Source organism: Nyctereutes procyonoides, unplaced genomic scaffold (genome assembly GCF_905146905.1).
Source record: "Nyctereutes procyonoides isolate TBG_1078 unplaced genomic scaffold, NYPRO_anot_genome, whole genome shotgun sequence".
In the NCBI taxonomy this organism is placed as follows: domain Eukaryota; kingdom Metazoa; phylum Chordata; class Mammalia; order Carnivora; family Canidae; genus Nyctereutes; species Nyctereutes procyonoides.
In genome coordinates this window covers 3,682,058-3,708,702 of record NW_026575052.1, presented here as the reverse complement: position 1 = coordinate 3,708,702, position 26,645 = coordinate 3,682,058, and the positions used below count along the sequence as shown (strand labels likewise).

The following is a 26,645-nucleotide window of genomic DNA, read 5'->3' as shown; positions in this document are numbered from 1 at the left end:
TGGGTATGCGTTTATTTTCATGTGTAATAGGAAAAAACATAACTAGCACATAAGACGTGGCTGCAGGATACATCGTTCAGCATAATTCTAAAGTTCGAAATAAGTAAAAAGTATGTTGAGTCAAAGAAAATATGAAGGAATAAGCGAATAGGAGGTCCTCGGTTACGACAAATATTGTGGAGGTGCTTTGTGAATGCCTGGAGCTTGGGACTCACTGTCCAAGCTCTGGGCCAGAAATGGGGCTCAACAGGGAGACTCTCCCGGTGCTCGGAGCCCAGGGCCTCCCCACAGGGGTGTGTGGTGCGTCCAGACCACCCTAGGGAGGAAGGCACATTTTGTTTAATTTGTTTATGCCTTACAACATGTCTTAGAAGTTACAAAGCAACAAAAGTGATTTTCCTTAAAAGGGAAGAAGAATCTTCTAGGTACGGCCTTGAAGGAACAGTGGTTACAGGGTGGCCTGGGTTGGAGGGTCGAGGGAGACACAGGGGGATAAACAGGGAGGCTGAGGGGACACCCCAGCACTGTCCTGGAAGATGCGTGCGCATGTGTGGGGTTTGTGTGCACAGCCCCAGTCAAGGCTGTAGGAGGAACATGCACAGCTCCTGTACCCTGTTCCCCAGCATACAACTGGCACTTAATCAATGCTGAGTCACTGTCGCACCGGGAGGAGCGCCAGATGGCAGAGCAGAGTGTGGTCACTGATGTCCCTGGGTATCAGCATGTACCACCCTCTCCTCCTGCTCCTGTCTGTCGTTCAGGTGCATACCTCGGTCTGGTCCCCATGTCAGCATGACATGTCCTCCTGGACATGGGTGGGTGAGAAGTCCACAGCTGCCACCACAAGGTCACATTCTTGTACATTTATGAAACGTCCTATTAAGATCCCCACCTTGCCCCAAATCCAAAGAATATTGCTCATCATTTAAACCTCAAATTTTTAAAAAAGGCTTTTTAAGGGACCTTGGAGTTTACTCAAACAGCTCGGTCCACAGGCCATGGCTGGTCTTAGTATCCCCTAGGGGACAGCTAAAGTGTCATTGCTAGGGACACAGGGTGTCATCTAGAGAACTCACTCTAACTCACCCATGAAATGGGGGTCAGGGCCAGTGCTCAAGCGGGGCTGGAGCCTTGGAGATGGGAACCCTGGGCATGAGGCTGATGGTATGGAAGCCTTCCAGACACAGAGGCCAGCAGGAGGAGCGGCTGCCAGCCACCCACCCGTGAGCTGGGAGGGGGCTGGGGTGGCTCAGCCCCTGCGTCCCAGACATAGTGGGCAGAGCTGCAGGCTGGTCCCCGTCCTGGCTCAGAAGGAAAGTGTGCAAGAGTGGGTCAGAAAGGCAAACTGAGTCAGGAAAGCTTCCCCCCACCCCCCCTCGAGTCCAGGGCTAGTGGGCGGCTCACGGCCCCAGGGTCCGGAAGGCACCCTCAGCAGCACCCTGCAGCGCTCCGCTTCACGTGGCACGGCTTGCAGAAGAGACGGTTGTTCAGGGGGTAGCAGCCTTGGTCCGTGGGCTCCACAGACAGGAGGATCCTGCAGTCCTGCGGGAAACAGGGCACAAGTGGATGGACCCTAGGCCTGAGCACGGCAGCTTGGAGCCCATTGGCCAGAGGGGACCCCAGCATTTGCTGATGAAATTCACCAAATAAATGTACTCCCGACAGGTGGGGAACGTGGCCCCACTCCCATTCTCCCAACACACCTGGGCCAGGTCTCGGTCAGGGAAGACAAGACACGTGGGGGCTCTCATCCACACGGAGGTGTGAGTGATGAGGGCAGAGTCAGCTGAGGGGGACAGCTGAGGACGCTCAGAAGATTGTGGAAGGAGCTAGAAGGGCCTCACCAACCACTCAGCGGCCCTTTTAGAACGTGAGCTCTGCGAGGCGGTAACCCCATTTACCACTAGACCCCACCTAGACCAGGGACTGGTCCACCACGAGCAAGCGATAAACATCTGCTTGGTGAATAACTGAATCTGGTCCAGTCCCTCCATTCCACCGATGGGGAAACTGAGGTCTGGGGAGAGACGGGCTTGCCCCAGGCCATACAGCTGATTCCGGAGCTGAGGCAGGACAGGTCTCCAGCCCGAGTCCAGGGGTCTTTTCTGCAGCGGTTGAAGCTCCCCCATCTGCACAGCTTCGGCACTGGCACAAACTTTAATGTTTCCAATTTTTCCAATCACCCAAGGACTTCGGACCAAGGAGGACGGGGATTCGGGGCCCAAACTTTGCCCACACCCCATCAGGGCCTCCCCTGGGCACACGCTGGATAGCAACGACGGGAACAATTAATGTCCAGGTCTGGACCTGGTACAGGGCGCGGCTGGCAGCCTCCGGAAGCCGCATGGATCAGACCAGAGGGGCTGCTCCCCACCGGGACAACTTTGGGGTCAGGCCGCGTCCTGACCCGGCACAGCGGGGGAGAAGGGCGCCCTCGTGTGTCTGTTCCCTGCAACTGCACCCCAAGTCCCACAGGGGGCCCGGATCCTGAAGGCCACTTGTGAGGCGTTCCCAGAGTATCAGGTGCCAAACCTGAGATCCCAGAGGGGGACATGTGACCTCTCCAAAATTAGAATCGAGGGAGAAAACACCGCCACCATGACCGAGTCGCCGTCTGGAGGCAGCTGTGGGGGGGCCCGAAGCCGGCTGGCCCCGGGTCCGACCCACAGGGCTTAGAGCCACTTTTCTCGGGCTCAGCCTTTTCCCCTGTTCCTCATCTGAGATGGCAACCTCGAAGCCCATTTCCTTGTCCAGGGAAACAGCACCCCGAATCAGTTCCAGGCCACGGCTCAAGCGTTACCCTCTGAAATGTAAAAGCCCTGACCTATGGGAGCAGCGTGGGTGACGCTCACGGCCGCCTTGGCCGAGCCCACCCGGGGCAGGCAGGCAGGCAGGCAGGGTCTGTTGGCTCAGCAGCTGGCCTCAGGGAGAAGCTAGTCGCCACCTGGGGAAGTCGAGGTGGTGATAACAGCACTTGAACGACATCATTGTTCTTTCAAGATGTGTTATCAGCTGGACCTCGAACCGGGAGCAACGCACCACGTCAACTTCTCCACTGAGTGCCCTGGCCACTGTGCAAACAGCCTCTTGGCTCCAGGCAGGTCTAAGTAAGTGCAAAGTAACATCGACGCTTGGAATTACTCACGGGCTGACTAAGAGATTTCCTCTGGACACCCCACTTCGGTGGCACCCCTAAAAGTTGCTACCTTTGTCACCGTCACCAAGAAGACACATCAGCAACATGGGGTGTGACAGGGGAAGAGGATGGGCAGGACTCAGCCTTCGCAGCAGGACTGACTATACTTGCAGAGTCCGGGCAAAGTGCAAAGTACAGCCTCTTGTTCAAAGAGGAAGGATTTCAAGGGTGGTGACAGCAGAGCTTGGAAGCAAGCATGGGACCCTGCTGAGCGGGGGCCCCTCTGCTGGGCATTTCTGGCTGGGGCTACTGCACCCAGTTAAGCGGCCTCCCCATCTCAGCCTCCCTCCACCCGGCAGCCTGAGGTCCAGACTCCTTGGCTTGGCACATAAGGCCCTCTCCTTTTCTCTGGCCTCATTGCTACCACACCCTTTGGCACACGACACTATAGACAAACCTAAAACTTCCCCTCTGATTCTCGAGGCTTGCTTGTGTCCCGGTGGGTTTTCAAAGGCCTGTGCCTCGGTCTGGACTTCCCTTCCTCCCCTGAATGCCTGGTAAGCTCCTGCTCACCTGTGGGACCCAGGTGAGGCACTGCCTCCTCCACCAGAGAGCCTTTGATGGCACCGCCCTGCTTGGACCTGATCACCGCCTCCTTTGTCCCAAAGCTGATTTATACACGCTCGTTCCCAGCACCTGGACAGGACGCCTGTGCTGTGCCTCTGCCCCACACCCCCTCTGCGCCTCTGAGGGTTCAGCGTCCCTGACCCCGGGGGGTTGTCAATCAGAGCTCCCAGGCAGTGATTGGCTCAGAATAGCCAAGTGACCCAAGCTGGGTCAATCAGAAGCCTTCTTGAGCCTGAACCGGTCCCCAGATGGGGTTCCTCAGTGGGAAGGGTGACCATGCCCGTATCCCTCTCCTCACCCAGGATGCTAGCCCCCAGGAAGTGAAAACGAAGCCAGCACGCAAAACAGGGAGAACCAAGAGATGGAGGGAGACCTCACCGACCTCACCGACCTCACCGACGGCCTTCCCATGAGATTCCCTTTCTTGAGAAAAGCAGGATGAGCTTGGTTTTTACCATTAACTCGGAGCTCGGGTCAATAGACCGTGTCTGTAACTGTCTCCATTCTTACGTGTCTGCTACTGGGCGGTGAGCACGTGGGAGCTGGGCCCCCCCCCGACTCGTCCCTGGGCCCCGGCGCCCAGCATAGGCCTGGCACCTGCAGGGCTCTCCACACAGCTCGGGGAGCCCCCACCAGCCCCCCCCGATACCCTCCCCCCGCGGCACGATCCTAGCTCCTCACCGCCCCACTCACCTCGCACCTGTAGCAATTCTCATGGAAGTTCCGCCCCATGCACTCGATTTTGAAGGCATCCTTCCCGTCTCGAGGGATGATGGGGTTCTCACAGATGCTGCACACCGGGGCGAATTTCCTAGAGGGAAGGGAACCCACGCTCGAGGCGCTGAGGCCAGGCCCGCAGAAACCAGCTGCGGGAGCCGGGGCGGCGCTGGTTCGGCTCCCCCCAACCCCCGACGTCCCCCACATCCCCCACCGCCCGGAGCTATTTCAGACGTGTTGCCATGTGACTGCACCTGCAGCCACAGCCACAGCCGCCTCCTTCTTCCGGGCAGGAGCGGATGGAGAGACGGGTGTAATCAGCGCCGCTTCCCAGGGTATAATTAGCTCGAGGCAAGGAAGTGACCGGGCAACGTTTGAATTTGAGAAAGTGGGGAAATCTGTGTGTTCCGTGGGGCTGACCCCCATTTCGTTTATCTTGTAATGTAGGTCACTGCTGCTGCTGCTGCTTCTCTTCCTTTCGAACAGAGACATGTGTCTCCCCTTGGGCAGTGGGCAACCCAGGGCAGGGCTGAGCCTGACCCCGAGCTTGGGGCTACTGCTTCCTAAGGCCCTAGCTCCACGGGGAGCTCCTGGGGTCTGGGGGTTTGCATGGTAACTTCCATACTTATCAGCCAGGCACTTGTCTGTTGCCTGCCTCAGTTTCCACATTTGGTAAAGCAGAATGCCTAATAGAACGTGCCTGACAGGCCAGTCTTGGGGATCAAAGGGCCCAACCCACGTGGGGTGGCTGGCACAGCGCAGGTACCCAGAGATTCAGCTACAAGCAGGTGCGCGGTCAAATACAGGGTGTGTGGAATAGGTCAACTGGTTTCTGAGCGTGGGGAGTGCAGGAAAGCTCTGCTCCAGCCCCGGGAGCTCGGGCCGGGCACCTCGGTTGTGGCCGAGTCCCACCCAGGGCGCGGACCCCTCTCGCACCTATAGAAGTCGTCCAGGCAGTACACTTCATCCTGACTGTCCAAGGCAAAGCTCTCGTCCCCGATGCACCGGGCACAGGTAACGCACGTGAAGCAGGTGGGGTGGAAGGCCCGGCCCAGGGCCCTGATAATGTGCTCCTGGACCACCTTGCCGCATTTGCCGCACTTCTCCAGGGTGTCCTGGGACAGAGGGACATTGCTTCAGAGCCATCCCATGGTTTTGCCCACTCCAAGCCGAAAGGGGTTTCTGGCTGGCTACCCACAGGGCTATGGGAGAAGGGCTCGTACTCATGCAACCAGCCTGTAACCCCCCCGCCCCCCAAAACCTCCATCGTTGCTTAAAGTGAATCAAGCTTGGCATTGTATCCTTGGCCTACAGTTAGCAATCCTGCCAAGAAACTATTACTGCATTTTTTTGTCACTAGGACATGCTTAAGGCCAGTGGCCACTAGGGGCCCACAGGACAGATTAAGAGATTTCTCTTAAACCTCAGAGTCAGAAAAAGAAATTCCTGGAAGAACTGGTGTGCTTTTTATCTTGTAGACAATACACCTTGAAACTCTTTCCCTTTTCCATTTGGCCACTTGGAAGCCCAGAGCCAAATTCCAGGTTCCACTTTTAGGACTGACTGTAGGGAGTCCTTTATTCATATATTTTGGGGTACGAACTTGCCCTCTGGTCTCATCTCACTTTCTACTTTGATTTTCCTCTCTTCTGATTTCTTGATCTATCTTTGAAGTTTCATTGTGGTAAGAACAGTTAGCATGAGATCTACACTCTTGACAACATTCTGAACACTCTTGACAAATATTGTTTACTCTAGGTATTTGTACATTCTTGTAAGCTGCCTCAAATCCCTTCTGGAATGAGAAGGATTAGAGGGGGTAGGGAAGAGGGAGAGGGAGAAAGATAGAGAGAGAGAGAGAGAGACGCAGGGTAAAGACCTTGCAGCCTGTCCACCTTCTCTTCTAGACAGTTCTCTTCCCTTCCTGGCTGTGCTCCTGTTCACCTACCCTGACTTCATAGCTATGCTGGTCTCCGCTGCTCCCATTGGGAGTATATCTGCTCCCATTTGGTGGGGACATTTCCCTCTCTCCTTGTCCGGGGGCAGCTCTTCCCTCCCTAGAACACCCCGAGTCTTCTTCCCGATGCTTCCAGCTGTCAGCCCTCCCTCGCCCCCACTTCCCCTCAGTGCCTCACCCCTGCCTGGCTTTAAGCTGAGGGAAGAGGATAAGGCTATCCCCTGCTGTCATCTGATGGGGTCAGAGGGATGGGGTGGGGACGGCCTGGCTCCTTGCTGTTCCCATGGTGCCTCACTGGCCGTGGTGATGTCTTGAGACTGTCATCAGATTGCTTGGCTTCTACCCGTTAGTCCTCCAAATCTAACCCTTCAAATCAGTAGTTTTGAAACTGGAGTGTGGATCAGAATCACCCGAAAGACTCGCTAAAAACGCAGATTCCCGGGTGCTACCAACTTACGAGGATGACGTGAGGCCTGTACACACCCGGGTGATGCGTCTGTGAGTGGTCAGTACACCACACGCCGTCAGAGGGTTAGCAATTCTTTTTTTTTTAATTTTTTTAAATTTATTTATGATAGTCACACACAGAGAGAGAGAATGAGAGAGAGAGGGGCAGAGACACAGGCAGAGGGAGAAGCAGGCTCCATTCACCGGGAGCCCGACGTGGGATTCGATCCCGGGTCTCCAGGATCGCGCCCTGGGCCAAAGGCAGGCGCTAAACCGCTGCGCCACCCAGGGATCCCTCTTTTTTTTTTTTTTTTTAAGATTTTATTTATTTATTCATGAGAGACACAGAGAGAGGGGCAGAGATACAGGCAGAGGGAGAAGCAGGCTCCATGCAGGGAGCCTGACTTGGGACTCGATCCCGGGACCCCGGGGTCACACCCTGAGCTGAAGGCAGGTGCTCAACCCCTGAGCCACCAGGCGCCCCAAGGGTTAGCAATTCTAACATCAATGCATCCAATCTGGCTCTCTCTCCCGGACTGCATTTGGCACTCAGAGGTGACACAGATTCCGTGAGACCTTGCATCGGAACGTGTGGCTTTAGGTGAGAGAGGTGAGAGCACAGGCAGGGTCTGGGGGGAATCCCAGCTCCACTCCTTTCCGGAGTGTGACTTGTGTGACAGGCCGGGTAAACGCCTCCAGGACATGCAGGGCCTAATCCCTGGAACCTTCCCTGGAAAGGGGCCTGCAGATATGATCGAGTGAAGTGTCTTGACATGGGGAGACGCTCCTGAGGGGGCCCTAAGTGCCATCCCAAGTGTCCCTGCAAGAGGGAGGCAGAGGGAGTTTTGACACAGAAGAAGTAGGACACTGCAGCAAGATGCCACCCTGCGAAGGAACCAAAGGATGCAAGGGGTGCAGCTTCAGGAGCCGGAAAAGTTAAGGAAACAGATTCTCCCCTAGAGCCCCTGGAGGGAGCGCAAACTTGCCCTTGGACTTCCGAGAATAAACGTGTGTTGTTGGAAGTCACCTTGTGTGTGGTACTTTGTTATAGCAGCCACAGAAAACGAAAACACCGTGGCTGAGCTCCTTCCCCTCTCTGAGCCTCAACTTTCTCACCTGTGAAATGGCCCAAGAACACCTGCCCCCCAGGATTCCTGTGGGGAATGAAATAATGGGACAGCTTCCAAGGGCCCAGCCCAGTGCCTGGCGCCCGGAGGCCAGCCTCGGTGGGGTGGCGGTGGCGGTGGTTACCTGGTAGCAGGCTTCGCAGAGGGGCCGCCCATCCTTCTGGTAGAAGCTCTGCCCGGCCAGCTGGCGGCGACAGGTGCGGCACGTGAAACACTGGGCGTGGTACTGCCTCTTCATGGCTTCCACGGCCAGCTCTCGGGGGGACACGGTCTTGTGGCAGAAGCCACAGACGTCTGTAGGAGAGGAGAGAGACATGGGTTGGAAGCCACTTGGCCTGGGAGTACTGCACCCAGGCACCCCCAGAACTCTGGAAGCCCAGAGTGCCGGGTCTCTGCCTCGAGCCCCGGGGGGTTGTGTGTGTGGCCTCATTTCTGGAGGAGCAGTAACAAGGAATGTGAACAGCCTCCGAAAGCCTAAATCAGGGCCGCCTGGCTGCCTTGCTCAGTGGAGCCTGTGACTCTTGACTCGGGGTTGTGTTCGAGTCCCATGTTGGGTGTAGAGATTACTCAAAAAAATAAAATCTTAAGAAAAAAAAAAAGCCTAAATCAAAGGACACAGCATCAAAGGACAAAGCATAGGAACAAGTGGGTTGCCATGTGTAAAAATTTAAAGGAGGCTCCGTTGTGACACCTTTATACCCAGATAATCCCAAATGTATCCAAGACCCAAGCGTGAAAAATGAAACCATAAGACTAGAAGACACCAGAGAATTAGATTATAACCTTGGAGTAGAGAGGACTCGTGGTGCCTGCTAAGCACTTACTAGCTACTAAGTAAGTGGATAACACACGGGGCTGGGGGGGCTGCGGGCAGCGGTGCCCTCAGACACTGCTGGTGGGGGTGCAGGTCCGGAGGAGCACAAAGGACAATATGGCAAAAAGATCAGAGTTAGAAATGCACCTACCCTTTGGCCACAGTATTTCCTCTTCTAGAAATTTCTCTCAGAAATTTGCACACAGGCAAAATGACCTACGTGCAATGCAACCCGTCTCAGCCTTGTTATTACAGCAAGAAACCACCTACGTGCCCGTCCACAGGCGACTGGCTAAATGCATACGGCAGGGCCCGACAGGGAATACTATGCAGCCGTGAAAACAAAGAGCCACTTATGCTCTGATGTGGGACGAGCTCTGAGATGATTGAAGGAAAGAAAGTAAAGTACAGAAGAGCACAGTTTGCTACAGTTTGTGAGCTGAGGGGGGTGTGGGGGGAGGCACGTATTTGCATTTGCTTGCATATGTGTCAGATATCTCTGGAAGGTGGGCGCCTGGGGGGCTCAATGGCTGGGAGTCTGCCTTCAGCTCAGGGTGTGATCCCGGGGTCCTGGGATCGAGTCCCGCATCGGGCTCCCTGCGTGGAGCCTGCTTCTCCCTCTGCCTGTGTCTCTGCCTCTCTCTCCTCCTGTGTCTCTCATGGATAAATAAATAAAACCTTAAGAAAAAAAAGATATCTCTGGAAGGATACGTTAACAACACAGACGTTAACAACAGAGGCTGCCCATCTGGCAGGAAAGCGGGGGACACAGGGATGCTGCAAAGGGGAGACTTTTCCCCGTATGCCTTTCCATGCTTTTTATCTTGTGTGCGTGAGAACATTGTGCGTTCAAAAAATTAAATAGTGAAAAGATTCAAGGCATCTTGCTATCATAGCACATTTTGCTGATCGATATTTAAATTGATTTCAGTTAGAGGCGCCCGGGAGGTGCCGTTACCTGAGCACTCGACTCCTGATTTAGGCTCAGGTTGTGACCTCAGGGTCATGAGACCAAGCCTCACATCAGGCTCCGCACTCAGCAAGGAGTTTGCTTAAGACTCTCTCTCCCTCTGCCCCTCCCACACCCTCCCTCGCTGTCAAATAAAAAAAATCTTAAAAAAAAACAAAACAAAACACCCCTAGCACCAAAAAATGGATTTCAGCTATAAAAGAAAAAGATGAAGGCAAGACACATAAAATTGATGTACGATTCTACGGCCCATCACGGAACAGTGAGTGAGGACAGAGGCTGGAGTCTCTGCTCTCCTAGTTCCCACCTGGAAGCTCATGCTTGTCCAGTGAGGGCCCCTGGGGAGCACCCAGAATCCTTCGGCCCCGAGCCCCTACCTGTGGATGCCTCTCTCTCGTGGAAAGCAGCAGGCTCTTCTGGGGCAGGCGGCAGCTCCTCCTCCGCGGGCCTGGGAAGACTGGGCCGAGGCTGGAGTGGAGGCCCCTCCGCCAGGGGCTGTGGGAGACACAGGGGGAGGGCAGGACAGGTGTTATCCAGTGGGGACCCCACTGCCCTTGGAGCTCAGCTCCTCCTCTGACAGCACCAGGCACAGTCAGCCCCACTGTACAGAGGAGGAAACCAAGGCAAGGAGAAGCAGGTGACCTAACGTCACTCGGCAGGACGGTTACAGCGGTGGCTGGGGCCCAAAGCTGCTGCCTTGGACTCCTGGGGAAATCTCCTGGAATCTTCCCTTGGCTGGAAATCCCTCCAGTTTCTACAATGGGCTCTGCTAAGGGCAGAGGATTAGAAACCTCTTCTCAGAGCTGAAGGGAGCACCTGAGGGGGAGGAGTTACGGCAGCCTTCCTCCAGGGACCTTGAAAACCGTGTCCACCTTTAACAGGCTTTGGGGTCTCCAAGAGGGACAGCCCCCAAGCAGGAGCAAGCTCCAGTCTTAAATCCCCGCAGGCCCTGGGGCTCCGTTGGGGGGACCAAGGGGCTAGCAGTACCTGTGGTGGGGGCGGGGGCGGGGGCAGGTGCAGTTGCTCGAAGTCTGAAATGACCGATGCCCCCATCGAGGCAGGAGGCTCCTCATCGGGGGAGGGTGGCGGAGGTGGGAGGAGGTCCAGGTCGGGGAGCGCGTCCTCGCCATCCAGGGTAGGAGGAGGCGGAGAACATCCTGCAACCAGAAGGGGAGAGAGGGTTGGCCTGAGCCTCTGCAGGTGGACAGAAAAGGTGCCCACTTACCAGGAGGCCATACGGTGGGGGCGCCAGGAGCTCAGGTCCAGGGTCACTCACACCTGGTTCCATCTCAGGCTCCTTAGGTTCCTTAGGCAAGAGACTTAATCTCTCTGGGTCTGTTTGCTCAGTTGAAAGGTGGGAATCAATCTTTCCAGGCCGTCGTGAGGATGGGACGGGCTGGACTCAGAAAACAGGCATCAGAGCCCTGCATCACAGCACGCCCTTCCTGGGCGCTCGAGGGCCCCGATTCCCTGCGAGAAGGCTCCCAACAAACTCAACCCCTAAGGCCGTGGCTCTCGGAGTGTGGCTCCTGGCTCTGCAGCAGCCAGCAGTGCCTGGGACTGGGTCAAAGATGCACCTTCTGGGTCTACCCCAGATCTGGAGAATCGGAACCTGCAGCAGGGAGGCCCAGCCGTATAGAGCATAAGCAGCCCTCCCAGGGACTGTCACCCAAGTGTGGGAACCACCACCCTGGTTAAATAATCGATCCTGATATCAAGTGTTGAAAGCATCAAGCTAAATGTTGATGTAGAATTTTCCAGAGGAGGGTCAGGCTGTCACCACGTGAATGCACTGATTAACCCCAGCAGGCACCAGGGGTCTTCGGGCTCATGTTACGCTGTAGGCAGGTACGGGCACACCTAAGAGATGTTCTTCCAAAGCAAATCCCAAGACACAAACAAGAGCCAAACTCAATCTAGTCAGGTCTCTAGAATTAACTCCACTTAGGATAAATTCGGAAAAGCAGGTGAGTTGAATGAGGCCTCAAGGAAGCAAAGGGAAACATCAGAAACTGACCCCACTTTCTTCAAAAAGGCAATGGCATGCAAAAAAAAAAAAAGAAAGAAAGAAAGAAAGAAAGAAAAGAAAAAAAAAGAATGGGGAATTAAAAGACTGGAATTAAAAGACTTTAGAGAAAAACGACCATACAGAGTTCATATATTTGTTCTGTCTAATAAAGCAGCCACCAATCCCGTGTGGCTATTTATTAAGCACTTGGAATGTGGTTGGTCCACATCAAGATGTGCTGGAAGACCCAGGACTGAAAAAAAAATATGTAAGATATCTCACTGATAATTTTCATTACTGCTGAAATGATCATTTTACTGTCTCATATGGCATAACAGACATTAAAATTATTATTTTTTAAGATTTTATTTATTCATTTGTTTATTCAGTCAACCCAGGCATCCAGACATTATTTTTTTTAATATTTTATTTATTTATTCATGAGAGACACACAGAGAGAGGCAGAGGCACAGGCAGAGGGAGAAGCAGGCTCCATGCAGGGAGCCCGATGTGGGACTCGATCCCGGGTCTCCAAGATCATGCCCTGGGCCAAAGGCAGGCACTAAACTGCTGAGCCACCCAGGGATCCCCCTCCAGACATTATTAAGATTAATATCACTTGGGGCAGCTGGGTGGCTCAGTCAGTTCAGTGTTTGCCTTTGGCTCGGGTCACAATCTTGGGGTCCTGGGATTGAGCCCCGAGTTGGGATCCCTGCTCAGCGGGCAGTCTGCCCCACTCCCATGCTCTTTCCCTTTCAAATAAATAAATAAAATCTTTAAAAAATTAATATTACTTACTCCTTTTACTTTTTTTCCCATGTGGATACTAGAAATTTTTGTTTTATTTTTTTAAAGACTTATTTCTTTGAAGAAGAAGGGGCAGAGGGAGAAAGAGAGAGAGACTCTCAAGTAGACTCCTTACTGGGCACGGAGCCCGCCTTTTTTTTTTTAAATTTTTATTTATTTATGATAGTCACAGAGAGAGAGAGAGAAAGAGAGAGAGAGGCAGAGACACAGGCAGAGGGAGAAGCAGGCTCCATGCACCAGGAGCCTGACGTGGGATTCGATCCCAGGTCTCCAGGATTGCGCCCTGGGCCAAAGGCAGGCGCCAAACCGCTGTGCCACCCAGGGATCCCCGACGGAGCCCGCCTTGAGGCTCGATCCCAGTACCCTGAGATCATGATCTGCACCAAAATCAAGAGTTGGATGCTTAACCAGCTGAGCCACTCAGGCGCCCCTAGAAAAATTTTAAATTCCATTCCATGGGACTTGCGTTGGTGACTCATTTTTTATTTTCATGGGCCAGCTGACATAGGCTTTTTTTTGGATCCTGATTCCAAGGACTGATCATCTCATGGATTCTCATTTTGTAGATGAGGAAGAGTGAAATATTCCACTGAGTATACAAGAAATATGCAGGGAATACAATACGAATACACAAGAAAAGACACTGCGAACCCTTCATTCTGCTACAATCCAACACTCGAAAGGCATTTTTATGGTACGTCAGGGAGAAGTAATTACGGAGGAGTATTAGACAATCGTAAGGCAACCTTGTTAACTCTGTTAGGCGCTGTTTGGTGCTGTGGTTCTGTAAGAAGCTGGCCGTCATTGGAGGTCTACCCTGAAGAAGTGGGGCTGAAATGACCCGATTACTGGGGTTTCCCTTAAATAACTTCACAAGGGGATCCTTGGGTAGCTCAGCGGTGGAGCGCCTGCCTTTGACCCAGGGTGTGATCCTGGAGTCCTGGGATCGAGTCCCACGTCGGGCTCCCTGCATGGAGCCTGCTTCTCCCTCTGCCTGTGCCTCTGCCTCTCTCTTTCTCTGTGTCTCTCATGAATAAATAAATAAAATCTTAAAGAAATAATAATAAATTACTTCACAAGGGGCACCTGGCTGGTTCAGTCAAATGTCTGCTTCGGCTCAGGTCATGATCTCAGAGTCCTGGGATCCAGCCCCCTCGCTTCTTCCTCTCCCTCTGCCTCTCCCCCGGCTTGTGCACTTGCTCTCTTTTTCTCTCTCTCAAATTAATAAAATCTTTTAAAAAAATTTTCACAAACGTAAACAGGAAAATAAAAGTGAAATAGGTGATACGGAAACAACAAATGTTGTCGAGGATGTGGGGAAGGGGGGACCCTGTTGCATGGGGTGGGAATGGGAACTGGTGCAGCCACTGGAGAACAGTGCAGAGGGTCCTCAAAGAGTCAAAGATAGAGCTGCCCTACGACCCAGCAATTGCACTGCGGGGATTCACCCCAAAGATACAGATGCAGGGGACGCTGGGACACCTGCCCCCCAGTGTTCCCAGCAGCAGTGTCCACAACAGCCAGACTGTGGGAGGAGCCTCAGGGTCCTTGACAGATGATGGATAGAGAAGCCGTGGCCTGTGTACAGGGGGCATCACTCAGCCGCCAGAAACGACGACCACCCACCACTAGCTTCGATGAGGCTGGAGCTGGAGGGTGTGATGCTGCGTGAAGTCAGTCAGTCGGAGAAGGACAATGAGCATATGGTCTCACTCATACGGGGAATATGACATAGTGGACGGGATTGTAGGGGAGGGAGGGGAGCTGAGGGGGAAACGTCAGAGGGGGAGACAAACCACGGGAGACTCCTGACTCTGCGAAGCGACCAAGGGGCAGTGGAAGGGGAGGCAGGCGGGGGTTGGGGTGCCTGGGTGATGGGCACTGAGGGGGGCACGTGACAGGATGGGCACTGGGCGTGATGCTGTATGTTGGCAAATCGAACTCCAATAAAAAAAATACAAAAAAAAAAAAAAAGAAATAGGTGAAACAACGTGGCAAAATCAGCAGTCATGGGAACTGGATGCCAGGGAGGCTCTATTTCTGTGTATGTTTTAAAGATTCATTAAAAAAAAAAAAAAGAAAAAAAAAAAAGGACCAGGAACGTCTGGGAGGCTCAGTGGTTGAAAGTGTGCCTTCGGCCCAGGGTGTGATCCTGGGGTCCCGGATCGAGTCCCAAATTGGACTCCCCGCAGGGAGCCTGCTTCTCCCTCTGCCTGTGTCTCTGCCTCTCTCTATCTGTGTCTCTCATGAATAAATAAAATCTTAAAAAAAAATTTACAAAAAATTTAAAAAAGGACCACTCGGGGCGTCTGGGTAGCTCAGCCAGGTAAGGGTCCGACTTGATTCCGGCTCAGGTGGTGATCTCAGCATCGGGCTCTGCACTGAGCCTGGGCACGGAGTCTGCTTAAGATTCTCTCCCTCTGCCCCTGCCTCTCCCCTGCTCTCTCTCTCTAAAAAACAAAATAAAATAATAAAATAAAATTTAAAAAAGAATCACCCAAAGCCAACACACGTACACACACGGGGAAAGGACCCTGGCATGGTATCAGCTTCACGAGTAGCGCAGGAGAGTTTAACCCCGGCTGGGAAGCAGGGTCCCCGGGGCCCCCGGGCTCCAGACCCGGGCCAGAGGGTGGCTGAGGTTGGCCCGCACCCCGGCTGCCCCGGCAAGGCCGCCAGCTCCCCGGGAGGAGGGCGCGGGGCTTCGGGGGAGAAGCCCGAGTGCGGCTGCGAACCTGCCCCGAAAACCCTATGGGGCAAGGCGTCCACGCCTGCCCTCCACTCGCCTCCCATCTCAGGCCACGCAGGGTCAGGCCACGCAGGGTCACACCGCTCAGACCCCCAGGAAAGCAGACGCCAGCGCCCCCGCCCTGAAGACCCGGCCTGGGCTCCCGCTCCCTGCGGATTCACTGGGGCGCCTCCCGGGCCTCACGTTTCCTGTCCATCTGCAAAGATGACGAGCCCCTTCCCGTTTCTCCCAAGGCCCGAGGGACTGTACAGGTGGGAGGATTATTCTAGACCTGTGAGTAAGCCGCAGAATCATCTGGGGGCTTGCTCAAATGCCGACGGTGGGCCGCACCCCCAGAGCTTCTGACTCAGCGGCCTTGGGGGACGCGCCTGAGAATTCACATTTTTGATCGGTTCCCAGGTGGAGCGGCCCCTGCTGGTTCAGACCCTGCTGCCGTCACGCCTTGAAGACCATAGTCCTCTACTCCCCAAGCTTCACTTGCTTGGTACCGCCCGTGGGCCAGAGCAACAGGTCCCCGAGTGCGCTCCCCAGGCTGGAGCATCAGCATTACCCCGAAAGGCGTCAGAAATGCAAATTCTCCGGCCCCACCGCGGACCTGCTGCGTCAGAAACACCCAGGGTGGGGCCCGCACACCCAGGGCTGTGTCTGAACAAGCCCCTCCTGGTGCCGAGGCTGCTGGGCTGTGAGAGCCTCGCTCCAGATGGGCTGCGGTGAGTCAGGAACCGGATCCCCGGAGGGGCAGCGGGAGCGCTCGGCCTCTCCCGGGACCCAAGGCAGGGGACAGGTTCAAGACAGAGAGAGGCCTGAGGCCCCCAGGCAGGGGTGCAGCGGGAGGAGCAGACTTTGAAAGAGAAGCCAAGAGAAAAACGGACTCCTGAAGTTGGTGAGGCCGTGGAAGTCCGCGTGAGCATCGAGGGGGGCGTGGGGACCTCTATCAGGATGAAAGGGCTGAAGAAATGGGTGTGGATTCCCAGGGGACAAGCCCCAGCCGAGGTGTCAGATGACGGCCTGCAGCAGAGATGGCTCTGAGCAGCTGGCAGGGCCCCAGGGCCCGCTCTGTGTTCTGCGGTCAGACCCGCGACCAAGCGGCTCCCCTAGATCCCGTCCCACTCAAGTGAGGCTCAACCCCGAGATTCCCTGAGCTGCCAAAATGGCAAAGAGGATGGGGGACCAGCCCACGGCTGCTGGGCGCCCCCACCCAGGGGCGCTCTGCTCTCATTCCCTCCCTCCAGGAATCTTCCGACGGTGATTCCAACAACCCGTGACAACGGCCTGGAAATGTTGGCATCTGGGCATCTAAACTATCTACCCTGGACTCCCCCTACTACCCAGAAGGGTCTTCATTTTTTTCCCACTGGATCACACGTCGTGATGCGTGAATTCCGGTCATCGTGGTCCTGGTTGGACATGGAAGTACCCGGAGGAGGCCGTGTTCTTGGGGTGTGTGGTTGGGAAGGAAAGATCAGTCTACAGGGTTGTGTCACACGAAGAGGCAGGTTACTCGATCGTTCACGTATTCCCACACGTGTACACGCACGGCCCCTTCTCCGGCCTCCCCGCATGGGCAGTTCCTATTGGTCTTCAGGTGGTTTCTGGGGGGATGGACGCACAGGGCTACCCTAACTTTGCTCGGGGACAGCAGGACATCTGACTCGGCACCCGGGGACCTCAGGGGGCTCATCCTTGATGTCTCTGTGCCTCCTTATTCCACCTGGTGTCCTAGTAGGTGAGCCATCTCCCTGCCCCAGGCCCCTGGGTTGTCTTCCTTCCTTGCTTCTACCCAGCCAACAGCTAAGGCTCCACGGAGCAGAGTCTCCAAGGCTCTTCGTCACCACGCCAGCAGGCCCAGGCACCAGGTAAAGGTACAGCCATGTACGAAGTATATCCATTCTATGACGGATGTATGACATACATGACCAGATTTCCACTTCCCAGAGGACAAAACCAAGCAAACAGACAGCTGGCCTAAGACCACGCAGCAAGTGGATGGCAGAGCTTGAGAGAGAATAAGACCCCCTTTGAGGTCCTTCGAGATGTTCGATTCATTCCTGCCTCAGGGCCTTTGCAGTCGCTGTTCCACTGGCCATCTCTATCCTGTCATTCAGGTCTTAGCTGAGCTGAAATGTCAGCCCCTTGGAGAAGCCATCCTGACCATCCCATAAAAAGTTGGACCTCCCACCTCTTCACCGTGTTTTGTCCCTGTACAGCATTTGTGTCTCTCTCTCCAACATTATATATTTTTGTCATCTGTCTCCCTCACTAAGATTTGAGTTTCATGTAGGCCGAAAGCCCTGTCTCTTTTTCCAGGTCCCTAGTGTCTTACCCAGAAGAGTGACAACTGGCAACACATCTAACACTTTCTACATGACAGGCGCTGGCCCAAACTTATGCATTAACTCCTCCAGTCCTCTGAGGAAGGTACTATCATTACGCCTATTCCATAGGTTAGGAAACTGAGGAACAGAGAGCTTAGGTGGCTTGCCAACATCACACAGCCAAGTGGAAGAGCCAGGATTCAAACCCGCGCGGGTGGGTTTGAGGGTGCTGGCACGTAGCAGGTGCTCGATGACTGAGTGAGTGGCCTGCCCCTGCCCCAGCCTCCTGCCCAGTCCCCTGGCCCTCTTACCTCCGTTGGAGAGCTGGGGTGGTACAGCTGGCACCGCGGCGGCCACCCTGGCAGGGGGGGTCCAAGGGCTGGGCCTCCCTGTCGCGCCAGCCCCGGGAGCCTTGACGGGAGCAGCAGGTGCCCAGGGGCGGCCCGGCCGGGCCTCACAGGCTGCCCGCCTCACCTCCTCAGCCACAGCCACGTTTCGACGAGGCGGGGCCAGCGTGATAAAGACAGACGAGGCGACCCTCTTCTCAGGCTTTGAGGCCATCGTCTTGGTTCCTGGTGGGGCTGTGGACAGAGGGGGGTTCAGGCTCGGTGGGGGGCTCAAGGCACAGGGATGTGTCCCACCTAGACAGACAGACAGACACACGTCCCCGGGGCGTGGGGCCTCCCTTCTCCTAACAAGACAGGAGCGGCCCGGTCCGGACGGAGAAGGGCTGGGGTGTCGTGTGGGGGAGGGCAGGTGTCACCTGGCCAACGGTGCTGCACACGGGCCCCTCCCGCGACCGGCACACCCGGGGAAGCAAAGGGCAGCCCTGCCCTGCTCGCCCGCAGATGACTGTTCCTCATCTGAGAGCTGAGGAGGGTCCCCGCCTGCCACTGGGCCGCACCCCGGGATCCATTCCGGGGAGGTCGAAGCCCCGGGGGTCCCTGGGGGCCGGGCCAGCCCTGCGGGGGAGGACGCGGCCTGGACTGTCAGCGCCCTGGGCTGGGCCTCCGGAGGCAGAGGGCAGGGGACCAGGGCCCACCCCAGGCGCCGGCCCCCAGCACTTTCTGTCCACCCAGGCCCGAGTCCTGCCGGCCACAGGGGGCAGTACCTTCCCGGCAGGTGGGGAGCCCAAGGCTCAGAGACAGAAACTCACTGGTTCGGGCTCACACAGCAGCGCGGCTGGGATTGGAGTCCAGGGCCCACGCTCCTGACCACGGGGCCCTGCTGCTCCCCCAGCCCAGCCCACAGCCAGCACCTTTTTTTTTCTGTATCAGCCTCTGCATCCAGTCAGGCCTGGATTCTAGAATCTTTCAGCCTGTCCCGTCTCCAAAACCAGGCATGGGGGTGGTGGTGGCGGGGGAGCCCTGGTGGTCTCCAGTCCTGCTCCCGACCTGTCCCTGAGTGATCCTTCTAGAGCATCAATCTGTCTCTCCCCTCCTGAAAAGCCTTCCATGGCTTCCTGCTACCTTCCAAATGAAGTCCGAATTCCTCTGGCTTCAACTTGTTTTCTTTTTTTAAAAGATTTTGTTTTTAGGGGCATCTGGGTGACTCAGTTGGTTAAGCATCCAACCCTTGCTTGGGGCTTAAGTCATGATCTCGGGTCATGGGATCGAGCCCACTCTCTCTCCCTGTCCCTCTCCGCTTCCCCCACCCTCTCTCCCTCACTCTTTAAAAAGAGGGGGGGAAAAGATTTTATTTTAAAGTCATCTCTACACCGAACATGGGGCTCAAACCCACAGCCCTGAGATCAAGAGTCGCACGCTCTTCCGACTGACCCAGCCAGGCGCCCCTCTACTTCTTTTTTGACCACCCGGGACCATTCACCCTTTCTCGACCTTCCTCTTGCCCCCTTGGAGAGTCCCTCCCACCCCCCCACCCCCACAGGTTTTCCTCCCCTGCCCCCCCCACAGGGCGATTGTCAGCTTTTTCTTGGAGGCCCAGCTCGAACTCTCCTCTCCATGAAGCCTCCCCTGATTCCCGACCCCTCCCGGGGGCAGCTGTCTGCTTCCACAGGGCGATGACAGCCCATCACAGGACAGGTTGGCTTGCTGTCACCATGTCTGTCCCTACCCCCCCAAGTGACTGCATGTGACTTCAGCTGTGCCCGCAATCTTTGTGACCCAAGTCCTGTGTAGGCATCAGAGCCGGGATCTGGGAGCCGGGCGGCGGGCAGCACTCTCCTGACGTCAAGCAGCCCAACCACCCAACCACCGGCTCCCAGGTGGTGTCTGCAAACAGTAGGCAAACTGCCAAGGCCAAGGCTGAGGTGAGGCCATGTGGGTGGGGGGACGGCGAGTCGACCACATCCAGCCAGAGGTCCTCGCTGGGCGCCCAGGGCTGATGCCCAGGGTGACATCCCTCTAAGTCACTCTCCAGTTGAGCCACCCCGACGTGGCGCCGAAGCCCAGCCCACAGGTGTGTGCGGAGAAGAGTAAACAGGGACCTGGCGCGTGAATCTCAAGAAGCGGGGCTGGGTGGACGGGGTTGAGGGCTCTGAGGGACCCCATGGTGGGCTTGGAACCTACATGGCCACTCACGGGCCCCTCTATCTCAAAGTCCATTGGCCACCGTGGACTCTCTTGGTGATTGAAGGAATAATAGTAACAAACACAACAAATGTGCCTCAATTCCTCTTACATCGGTTTATATGTTTGGTTAAAACATACAGCTCAGGGGCACCCGGGTGGCTCAGTGGTGGAGCCTCTGCCTTCGGCTCAGGGCATGATCCTGGGGTCCCGGGATCGAGTCCCTGCTTCTCCCTGCTCGCTCAGGCATGACCTGGGTCCGGATCGAGTCCCTGATTCTCCCTCTGCCTGTGTCTCTGCCTCTCTCTCTCTGTGTGTGTCTCTCATGAATAAATGAATAAAATCCTTAAAAAAAATTAAAAATCTTAAAAAAAACCCCACATAGCTCACTCTGATATAAAATACGTCTTCTTAATAAGAAACCAACATATGAAGAGAGCTTTAAAAGTTTCCTCAAAAAAAAAAAAAAAAAGGAAAAAAGTTCTCTCAAAGGACTTTCCTTTTGTTTCTTGTTCCATAAGTGATGTTCGGAAGTATGTGTGCTTTCTTCTGTTGGCTGCCACGATCGTATGTCATGTAAAACCACGTTGTTTGATACTTTGGCTTTACAGTTTGTTCAAAGTTTAAGAGTCTATTTTTGTTTTTGTTTTTGTTTTTTTAAATTTTTTTTTTATTTATTTATGATAGTCACACACACACACAGAGAGAGAGGCAGAGACACAGGCAGAGGGAGAAGCAGGCTTCATGCACCGGGAGCCCGACGTGGGACTCGATCCCGGGTCTCCAGGATCGCGCCCCGGGCCAAAGGCAGGCGCCAAACCGCTGCGCCACCCAGGGATCCCAAGAGTCTATTTTTGTGAGCAGTTTTCAGAGATTCACATCCAAAAAACAACAGCAGTGGCACTAAGTGACCAAGCGCTTGCTGTGTGCCAGGCACTGTGGCACATGCTCTCTGAGCCTCACAATGCACCTAAATTGCTTCTCCCTCTGCCGGTGTCTCTGCCTCTTTCTCACTCTTGTGTCTCATGAATAAATAAATAAAATCTTTGAAAAAAAAAAAGGCACCTAATTTGCAACACAACCTGGTAAGTCCCTACTCTACAGGTGGTTCCAAGTGAGGCTGAGAGAGGTTAAGTGAATTCTCCGGGATCCCTGGGTGGCGCAGTGGTTTAGCGCCTGCCTTTGGCCCAGGGCGCGATCCTGGAGACCCGGGCTCGAATCCCACATCGGGCTCCTGGTGCATGAAGCCTGCTTCTCCCTCTCCCTCTCCCTCTCCCTCTGCCTATGTCTCTCTCTCTCTTCTCTCTCTCTCTCTCTCTCTCTCTCTCTCTCTCTGTGTGTGTGTGTGTGACTATCATAAATAAATAAAAATTAAAAAAAAAAAAAGTGAATTCTCCAGGTCATCTTAGCAGAGTTAGCAGACCCGGAATTCTAACTGAGCACCGTTTGCCCAGAGTCCCGGGGAGGGGGGTGTCCTTGGACCTGAGATGGCATACTCTTCCTTCCCTGGATGGTGCAGGGCCTCCAAATCCTCAGGCCTGTTCTCACCCTGGAATGGCCCGATCCGGATAGATTTCCTTGTGGTCAGTGCATTCTGGGCTCATCCCCAGAGGCTGTGTGGACGCCCCCTCCACCTCCCTCCGACCTCGCTCTGACCCCCACTCCACCCCAGCCCACCCCTCCGGGAAGTCAGATCTGTGGAGTTCTCGGAAAACATCCAAGGCAAACGTCCTGGCTCTGAGGCCAGATGTTCACAGCTGGGCAGCTCCACCCCCACCCCCCCAGGCCACCCCTCCCTGCGGTTCCTGCAGGGACTTCAGGCCCCAGGGGAAGGGGCCCCGCTGGGGACTTTCAAAGCCTGTCAGTTGGACCCAGGGCTGCAGAGAGAGGGGGCCTTGACTCCGCTCAGGTCCCACTGCCCCCAGGTCACCCCGGAGTGGGGTATGTGTGAGAAAGCTCCCTGTGTGGCTACTGGCCAGCCGCACCCAGGGGACCCTCCCCCCCATCCTTCCTCCCGCAGAGGGAGGATCTGAGATCCAGTTGGGTAAGCGGAGAAAGTGGGAACAAAGGGAAAGAAAGTCATTTCCTGTCAAGAGGAAGGAAGGAGGCTGAGATCCAGCCAGCCAACCACCCAGCCCGGCTTCAGGCTGCAGCCCTGGGCAGGGGACAGGCTGGCTGAGCTGCAGGGCCTGCCGGTAGTGCCCCCCTTTCCCTTCCTTCCTACTCCTTCAACCCCCTCCAAGAACTTCTGGAACCACCTGTAAGCTTTGTTCTTTGATACTGGGACAAAACAACCTATGCTCGGTTTGGAATGACTCTGCTGGAGGAGGGCATGAGACTGTGCCCGCCCCCGCCCCCCAGCCCCCCAGGCCCCCACCCCCAGCAGAGGACCCTGCAGCTTTAGGTAGGGGCTCCCCTTCCCTCTCTCCTTCCCTCTCTCCCACCTCAGGGAAGCCAAGGAAGCAGAGCTGGATTCACACCAAGCCCCACCTCCTTCCTGCTGGGTGACCCGGGCAGGGCACTGACCCTCTCTGGGCCTCCCTTTTTTCCTAAAGTGAGAATAAAAAAGTCTGTCCTGAAAGGTGCTTGGCTGGGGGAACACGAGGAGAGCGCGCTCCGGATCTGGGGACTCGGTCGGTGCAGGGAGCAGGCCAGCAGGTCCCCCAGCCCCCGACGGGGAGGAGCCCCCGGGGCGAGCTGCCTGGGGGGGGGGTGCTGGGAGGCCCCGGCTTGGCTTCCGTCCTCCAGGGCAGGAATCCGGGCGCTGCCGGGCTCTTCCCGGGACCTCGGAGCAGGGCTGGGGGAGGATCCCCGCACACCCCTGGCCAGCCCCCGGCGGGGCTGGAGGCCCAGAGAGGGGCGGCCCCGGGCCCTCCTTCCCCTCCCCTGACCCCGGCTGGGCGGGGGCCCGGCGCCCTCCCGCGAGCAGGCCGGGTCACCCCGGGGCGCCGCCGGGGTCTAATGCGATCCATGTGCGGGACGCGTCCTCTTTGTGCGGAGCTTCCGCCCGGCCCACTCCCCCCGGCGCCCCGCAGACCCCCGCACCCGGGCGGCCCCGCCACCCCCCGGCCCCGCCACCCCCCGGCCCCGCCGACCCCGCTGACCCCGCGGGGCGCCGGGGCTGGGGTCCCGGCCGGGGGCGCCGGGGGGCCGCGGCCCGCGCTGTCACCCGTGTGTGGCCGGGGCAGGGGCGCAAGGGCCGCCCCCCCCCCGCCCCGCTTACCTGCGCCGCCCGCGCCCCCAGCGGCTCCGCTCCGACGCCCGAGCCCGCGAGCCCCGCGCCGCCCGCGCCTCCGCGCTCCCCGCCCCTCGCTCCCTCCGCCCCGCCGCCCGCCGCCCCGCCGCCCCGCCGCCCCGCCGCCTTACCATAAAAGGTGACGCTCGGGGGAGGGGGCCCGGAGCCCCGGCGGCGGAGGCGGCCCCTACCTGCCCCCCCACCTGCCCCCCCACCTGCCCGGCCGCGCCCGCGCCGCCCTTTGTTCCCTCGACCGCTGCTCCCGCCCGCCTTTGTGCGCCCTGCGTGGTCCTTCCCCTCCTTCCCTAGGTCACCTGGGTCGGCCCCACCTGCCCTGTCCGGGGTGTGTTGGGGGGTCGATACCTACACCTGAGTCTGGCCTGAGATCTCCCAGGGTCCTAGGGGTCGGGGGACCTGGGCTCCTCCAGGGTCCTAGGAGTGGGGGGGGACCTGGGCTCCCCCAGGGTCCTAGGAGTCAGGGACCTGGACACCCCCAGTATCCTAGGAGTTGGGGGACCTGGGCTCCCTCAGGGTCCTAGGAGTGAGGAGGACCTGGGCTCCCCCCAGGGTCCTAGGAGTCGAGGGGATCTGGGCTCCCCCAGGGTCCTAGGAGTCAGGGGGACCTGGGTTCCATGGGGCCGTTCACTAACCCAGTGACCCTAGGCAGTCGCACCACCTCCTGGAGCCTCAGTTTCTTGTCTGTAAAATGGGGGTAGTGGCTGCTTACCTCTCGGGGTCAGCCTCAGGATAAAAGGTGGTAGTGACCGTGAGAACCGCTCTGGCAGCCAATGGGTCAATATATTCTGGGCTTGGGGCTTTTTTAGGGGTGACCCTGGGTGGGGGTCTCAGAGGCTCATCGCAGCAAGTCATCTGAATTTGCTGTCCTGAGCGGCTATCGCCACTTGTGTACACCCTCAAACCCTCTGCAGCGGGGTCCCTGTGTCCCCCTGGGGGCCCAGGCCCCTCCAGGAAGCCTGGTATGCAGCGCCCAGGAGGCAATCAGGTCACCTGGTTTGCCACCCGGTTGCAGTGTCCACCTCCCTCCCACCCCTGCAGTCCCCGGACCCAAGCCAGAGCGGAGCGGGGAGGAGGAAGCGGAGCCCGGGCCCCAGGACAGGAGATGGAGCCGGGATGGGGATGGGCCGTCTGGGTCCCCGGAGGCCTCGGGAACATTGCTGGGAAAAGGAATCTGGGTCTGATTCAGAGGCAAACAGATTGTTCTTTTGATTAAACCCACAGAGGCTGAGGCCAGAGGCTGGACCCAGCGCCATCTGGGGAGAGGCCAGGCAGGGTCTAGCTCACCCCTGTGGCCAGACCTAGGGTCCACCAGGCCAGATGGCTCTGGGGCGGCTCCTGAGGGGCTCACACTTGGGGGGGAGAGGGGGGCACCTGGGTAACCGGTCTCCTTCCCCCTCCCCTCCTCCTCCTCATCCCAGCCTCTCTGAATCCCTCACCCACCTTTGAACCTCTCAGCCTCCACGATACCAAAACAGTAGCCACCATGGCAGAGGCTTCCGATGTGCAGGCGCCTGACCTACAGCCCCCTCCATCGAATCTCCAGGACAGCCCCGGGCCGCAGGGCTGGTCATTCCTGCTTCACAGTTGAGGAAACTGAGGCCCGGAGAGGCGTGAGGCCGCAGGAGGGCCAAGTGGTGGCTCTGGATTCAAACCCAGAGGAACCGGTGCCCCTGGGTGCTGCTCTGCTGGTCCCGAGGCCCCTGCGTCTGCCACCAGCAGGGATGTGGAGTGAGGTTTCTAGAACCCCATGTGGCGGAGCAGAGGCAGACTCCAGGCAGACCCAGTAGCCCGAACTCTTGGTCGGGCTCATTCCCGGGCCTGCAGCGCTGCTAGGAGCTGCTTCTTGGAGCAGCCCCCGGAGCTTCCCCAGGGCCTTGGGAGGGGGGCGCTGCTGGCTGCCAGGGATGGGAAGGATCTTAAGGATGAAGGTGTGACCCGGGGTTTGCAGATACCATGGGTCTAGAACCCCCCCTTTCAAGTGCTTTGTAAACCAGAAGCTTATTTAGAATAGACAAAAATGAAGCTGCCCTTCCTCACCTCCATGATCTCCCCTGAGCCACCTCACTGCACCCCCAGGTGAGACAATGAGGCACCCAAGGGTTGATCTGGGGCCCTCGTCCGTCCAGAGCCACACCGCCTCCTTCTAGGGCCCAGGCCTCCCCACAGCTGCTTTAGGCTAAGCCTGGCTGGGGAAGGGGGAAGCCGAAGGGCAATGGGGGGTCCAGCTGCCACCACTTACCTGCTGCTCAGCACCTCTGGCCACGGGTTCCGCCTCCGTCGCTGCTCCTGGGTGCAGAGGAGCGTCCTGCTAAGGCGGTCCCGCACCAGCCCGGGTGGTGTCAGTGTCACCTTGGCAGGTGCCAAGCTTCCTGTAATGGAAACCCAGGAAGTGCACTGGATGGGAACACACGCCCTTTGTCTGCGAGCTCAGAGCGCCCCTGCTCCCCGCTCCCCTCCTGTCCTGCCAGCCCTGGGCCGGCTCTCTGGCAAGCACCGAGCAAGGGGGCTCAATCTTTTATTAGGGCTGTGGCAGCTGAGACCCCCGGTGGGGGTGGCAGGGAAGGGGTAGGAGAGAGTTTGGGGGAAAGACCCGGGGCAGTGTGGACGTTGGCCGCCGTCCAGTCTGAGGGGAGCGTGGCACCTACCGCCCGGAAGAGGGCTTCGGGGCAGCAGACGTCGGGCGGGCACCTACTCTGTGTTGAAGTTTTGGGATATAGGTGAGGCTTGGTGGGGTGAGGTCTGGAGCCGATGACCAAGAGAATTCTTGAGACGTCTTTGGTGCAAAATGGTGGTTTTATTAAAGTACAGGGACAGGCCCCGGGGGCAGGAAGAGCTGCTACCCCAGGGCCTGTGAGGGGTGGCTGATTGGGAGAGGTTTAGGGATAGCGTCCTCTCTAAAGAATTTGGAAGCAAGGTTTCTAGGACCTTGAGGGGGTTGGCTATTGTTGGGGAAAGGTCACTTATTACCGGCTAATAAAACCTGAGTCATGAGACCCTTCAGATGTTTATCAGTGGGTCTTGTGCTTGGGGGATGATTGCCAACATGGATCTGGGGGGGCTTAGAGATAAAGGAAATTTCTAAAGGAATTTTTATATGGTAAAGTAGACTCACAGGATCCTGGGGGTCGGGCTAAGGTTGCCTCTTGCCCTTAGCAAAGTCTGAACCTCAAGGCAGTTGAGTCCCTAGAGG

General features: G+C 56.9%; 1 protein-coding gene across 4 annotated transcripts; it reads right to left on the bottom strand.

Moving 5' to 3' along the window:
- FBLIM1 (filamin binding LIM protein 1) lies at positions 1–25,714 on the bottom strand. Of its 4 annotated transcripts, none has more exons than XM_055332933.1 (8): positions 25,695–25,714; positions 17,986–18,255; positions 10,783–10,952; positions 10,173–10,290; positions 8,136–8,305; positions 5,417–5,595; positions 4,457–4,574; positions 1–1,542 (listed from the first exon to the last, which is right to left on the bottom strand). In XM_055332933.1, the coding sequence occupies exons 2-8, from the start codon at positions 18,233–18,235 to the stop codon at positions 1,429–1,431; spliced, it is 1,119 nt and encodes a 372-aa protein (XP_055188908.1). In that variant the 5' UTR covers positions 18,236–18,255; positions 25,695–25,714; the 3' UTR covers positions 1–1,428. The 4 variants fall into 4 exon arrangements, with proteins under 4 accessions (XP_055188908.1, XP_055188905.1, XP_055188907.1 ...); XM_055332930.1 differs by lacking the exon at positions 25,695–25,714 and adding an exon at positions 24,165–24,283; XM_055332932.1 differs by lacking the exon at positions 25,695–25,714 and adding an exon at positions 23,569–23,627.
- Positions 25,715–26,645: the final 931 nt, after the last annotated feature.

Excerpts from the sequence above, each read along its gene's own strand:
- FBLIM1 (XM_055332933.1), bottom strand. The coding sequence starts at position 18,235 with ATGGCCTCAAAGCCTGAGAAGAGGGTCGCCTCGTCTGTCTTTATCACG. Across the intron at positions 10,953-17,985 it reads ACCCCAGCTCTCCAACGGAG|GATGTTCTCCGCCTCCTCCT; the intron begins GTAAGAGGGCCA and ends TTCTGGTTGCAG. Across the intron at positions 4,575-5,416 it reads TGCCTGGACGACTTCTATAG|GAAATTCGCCCCGGTGTGCA; the intron begins GTGCGAGAGGGG and ends CCTTCCCTCTAG.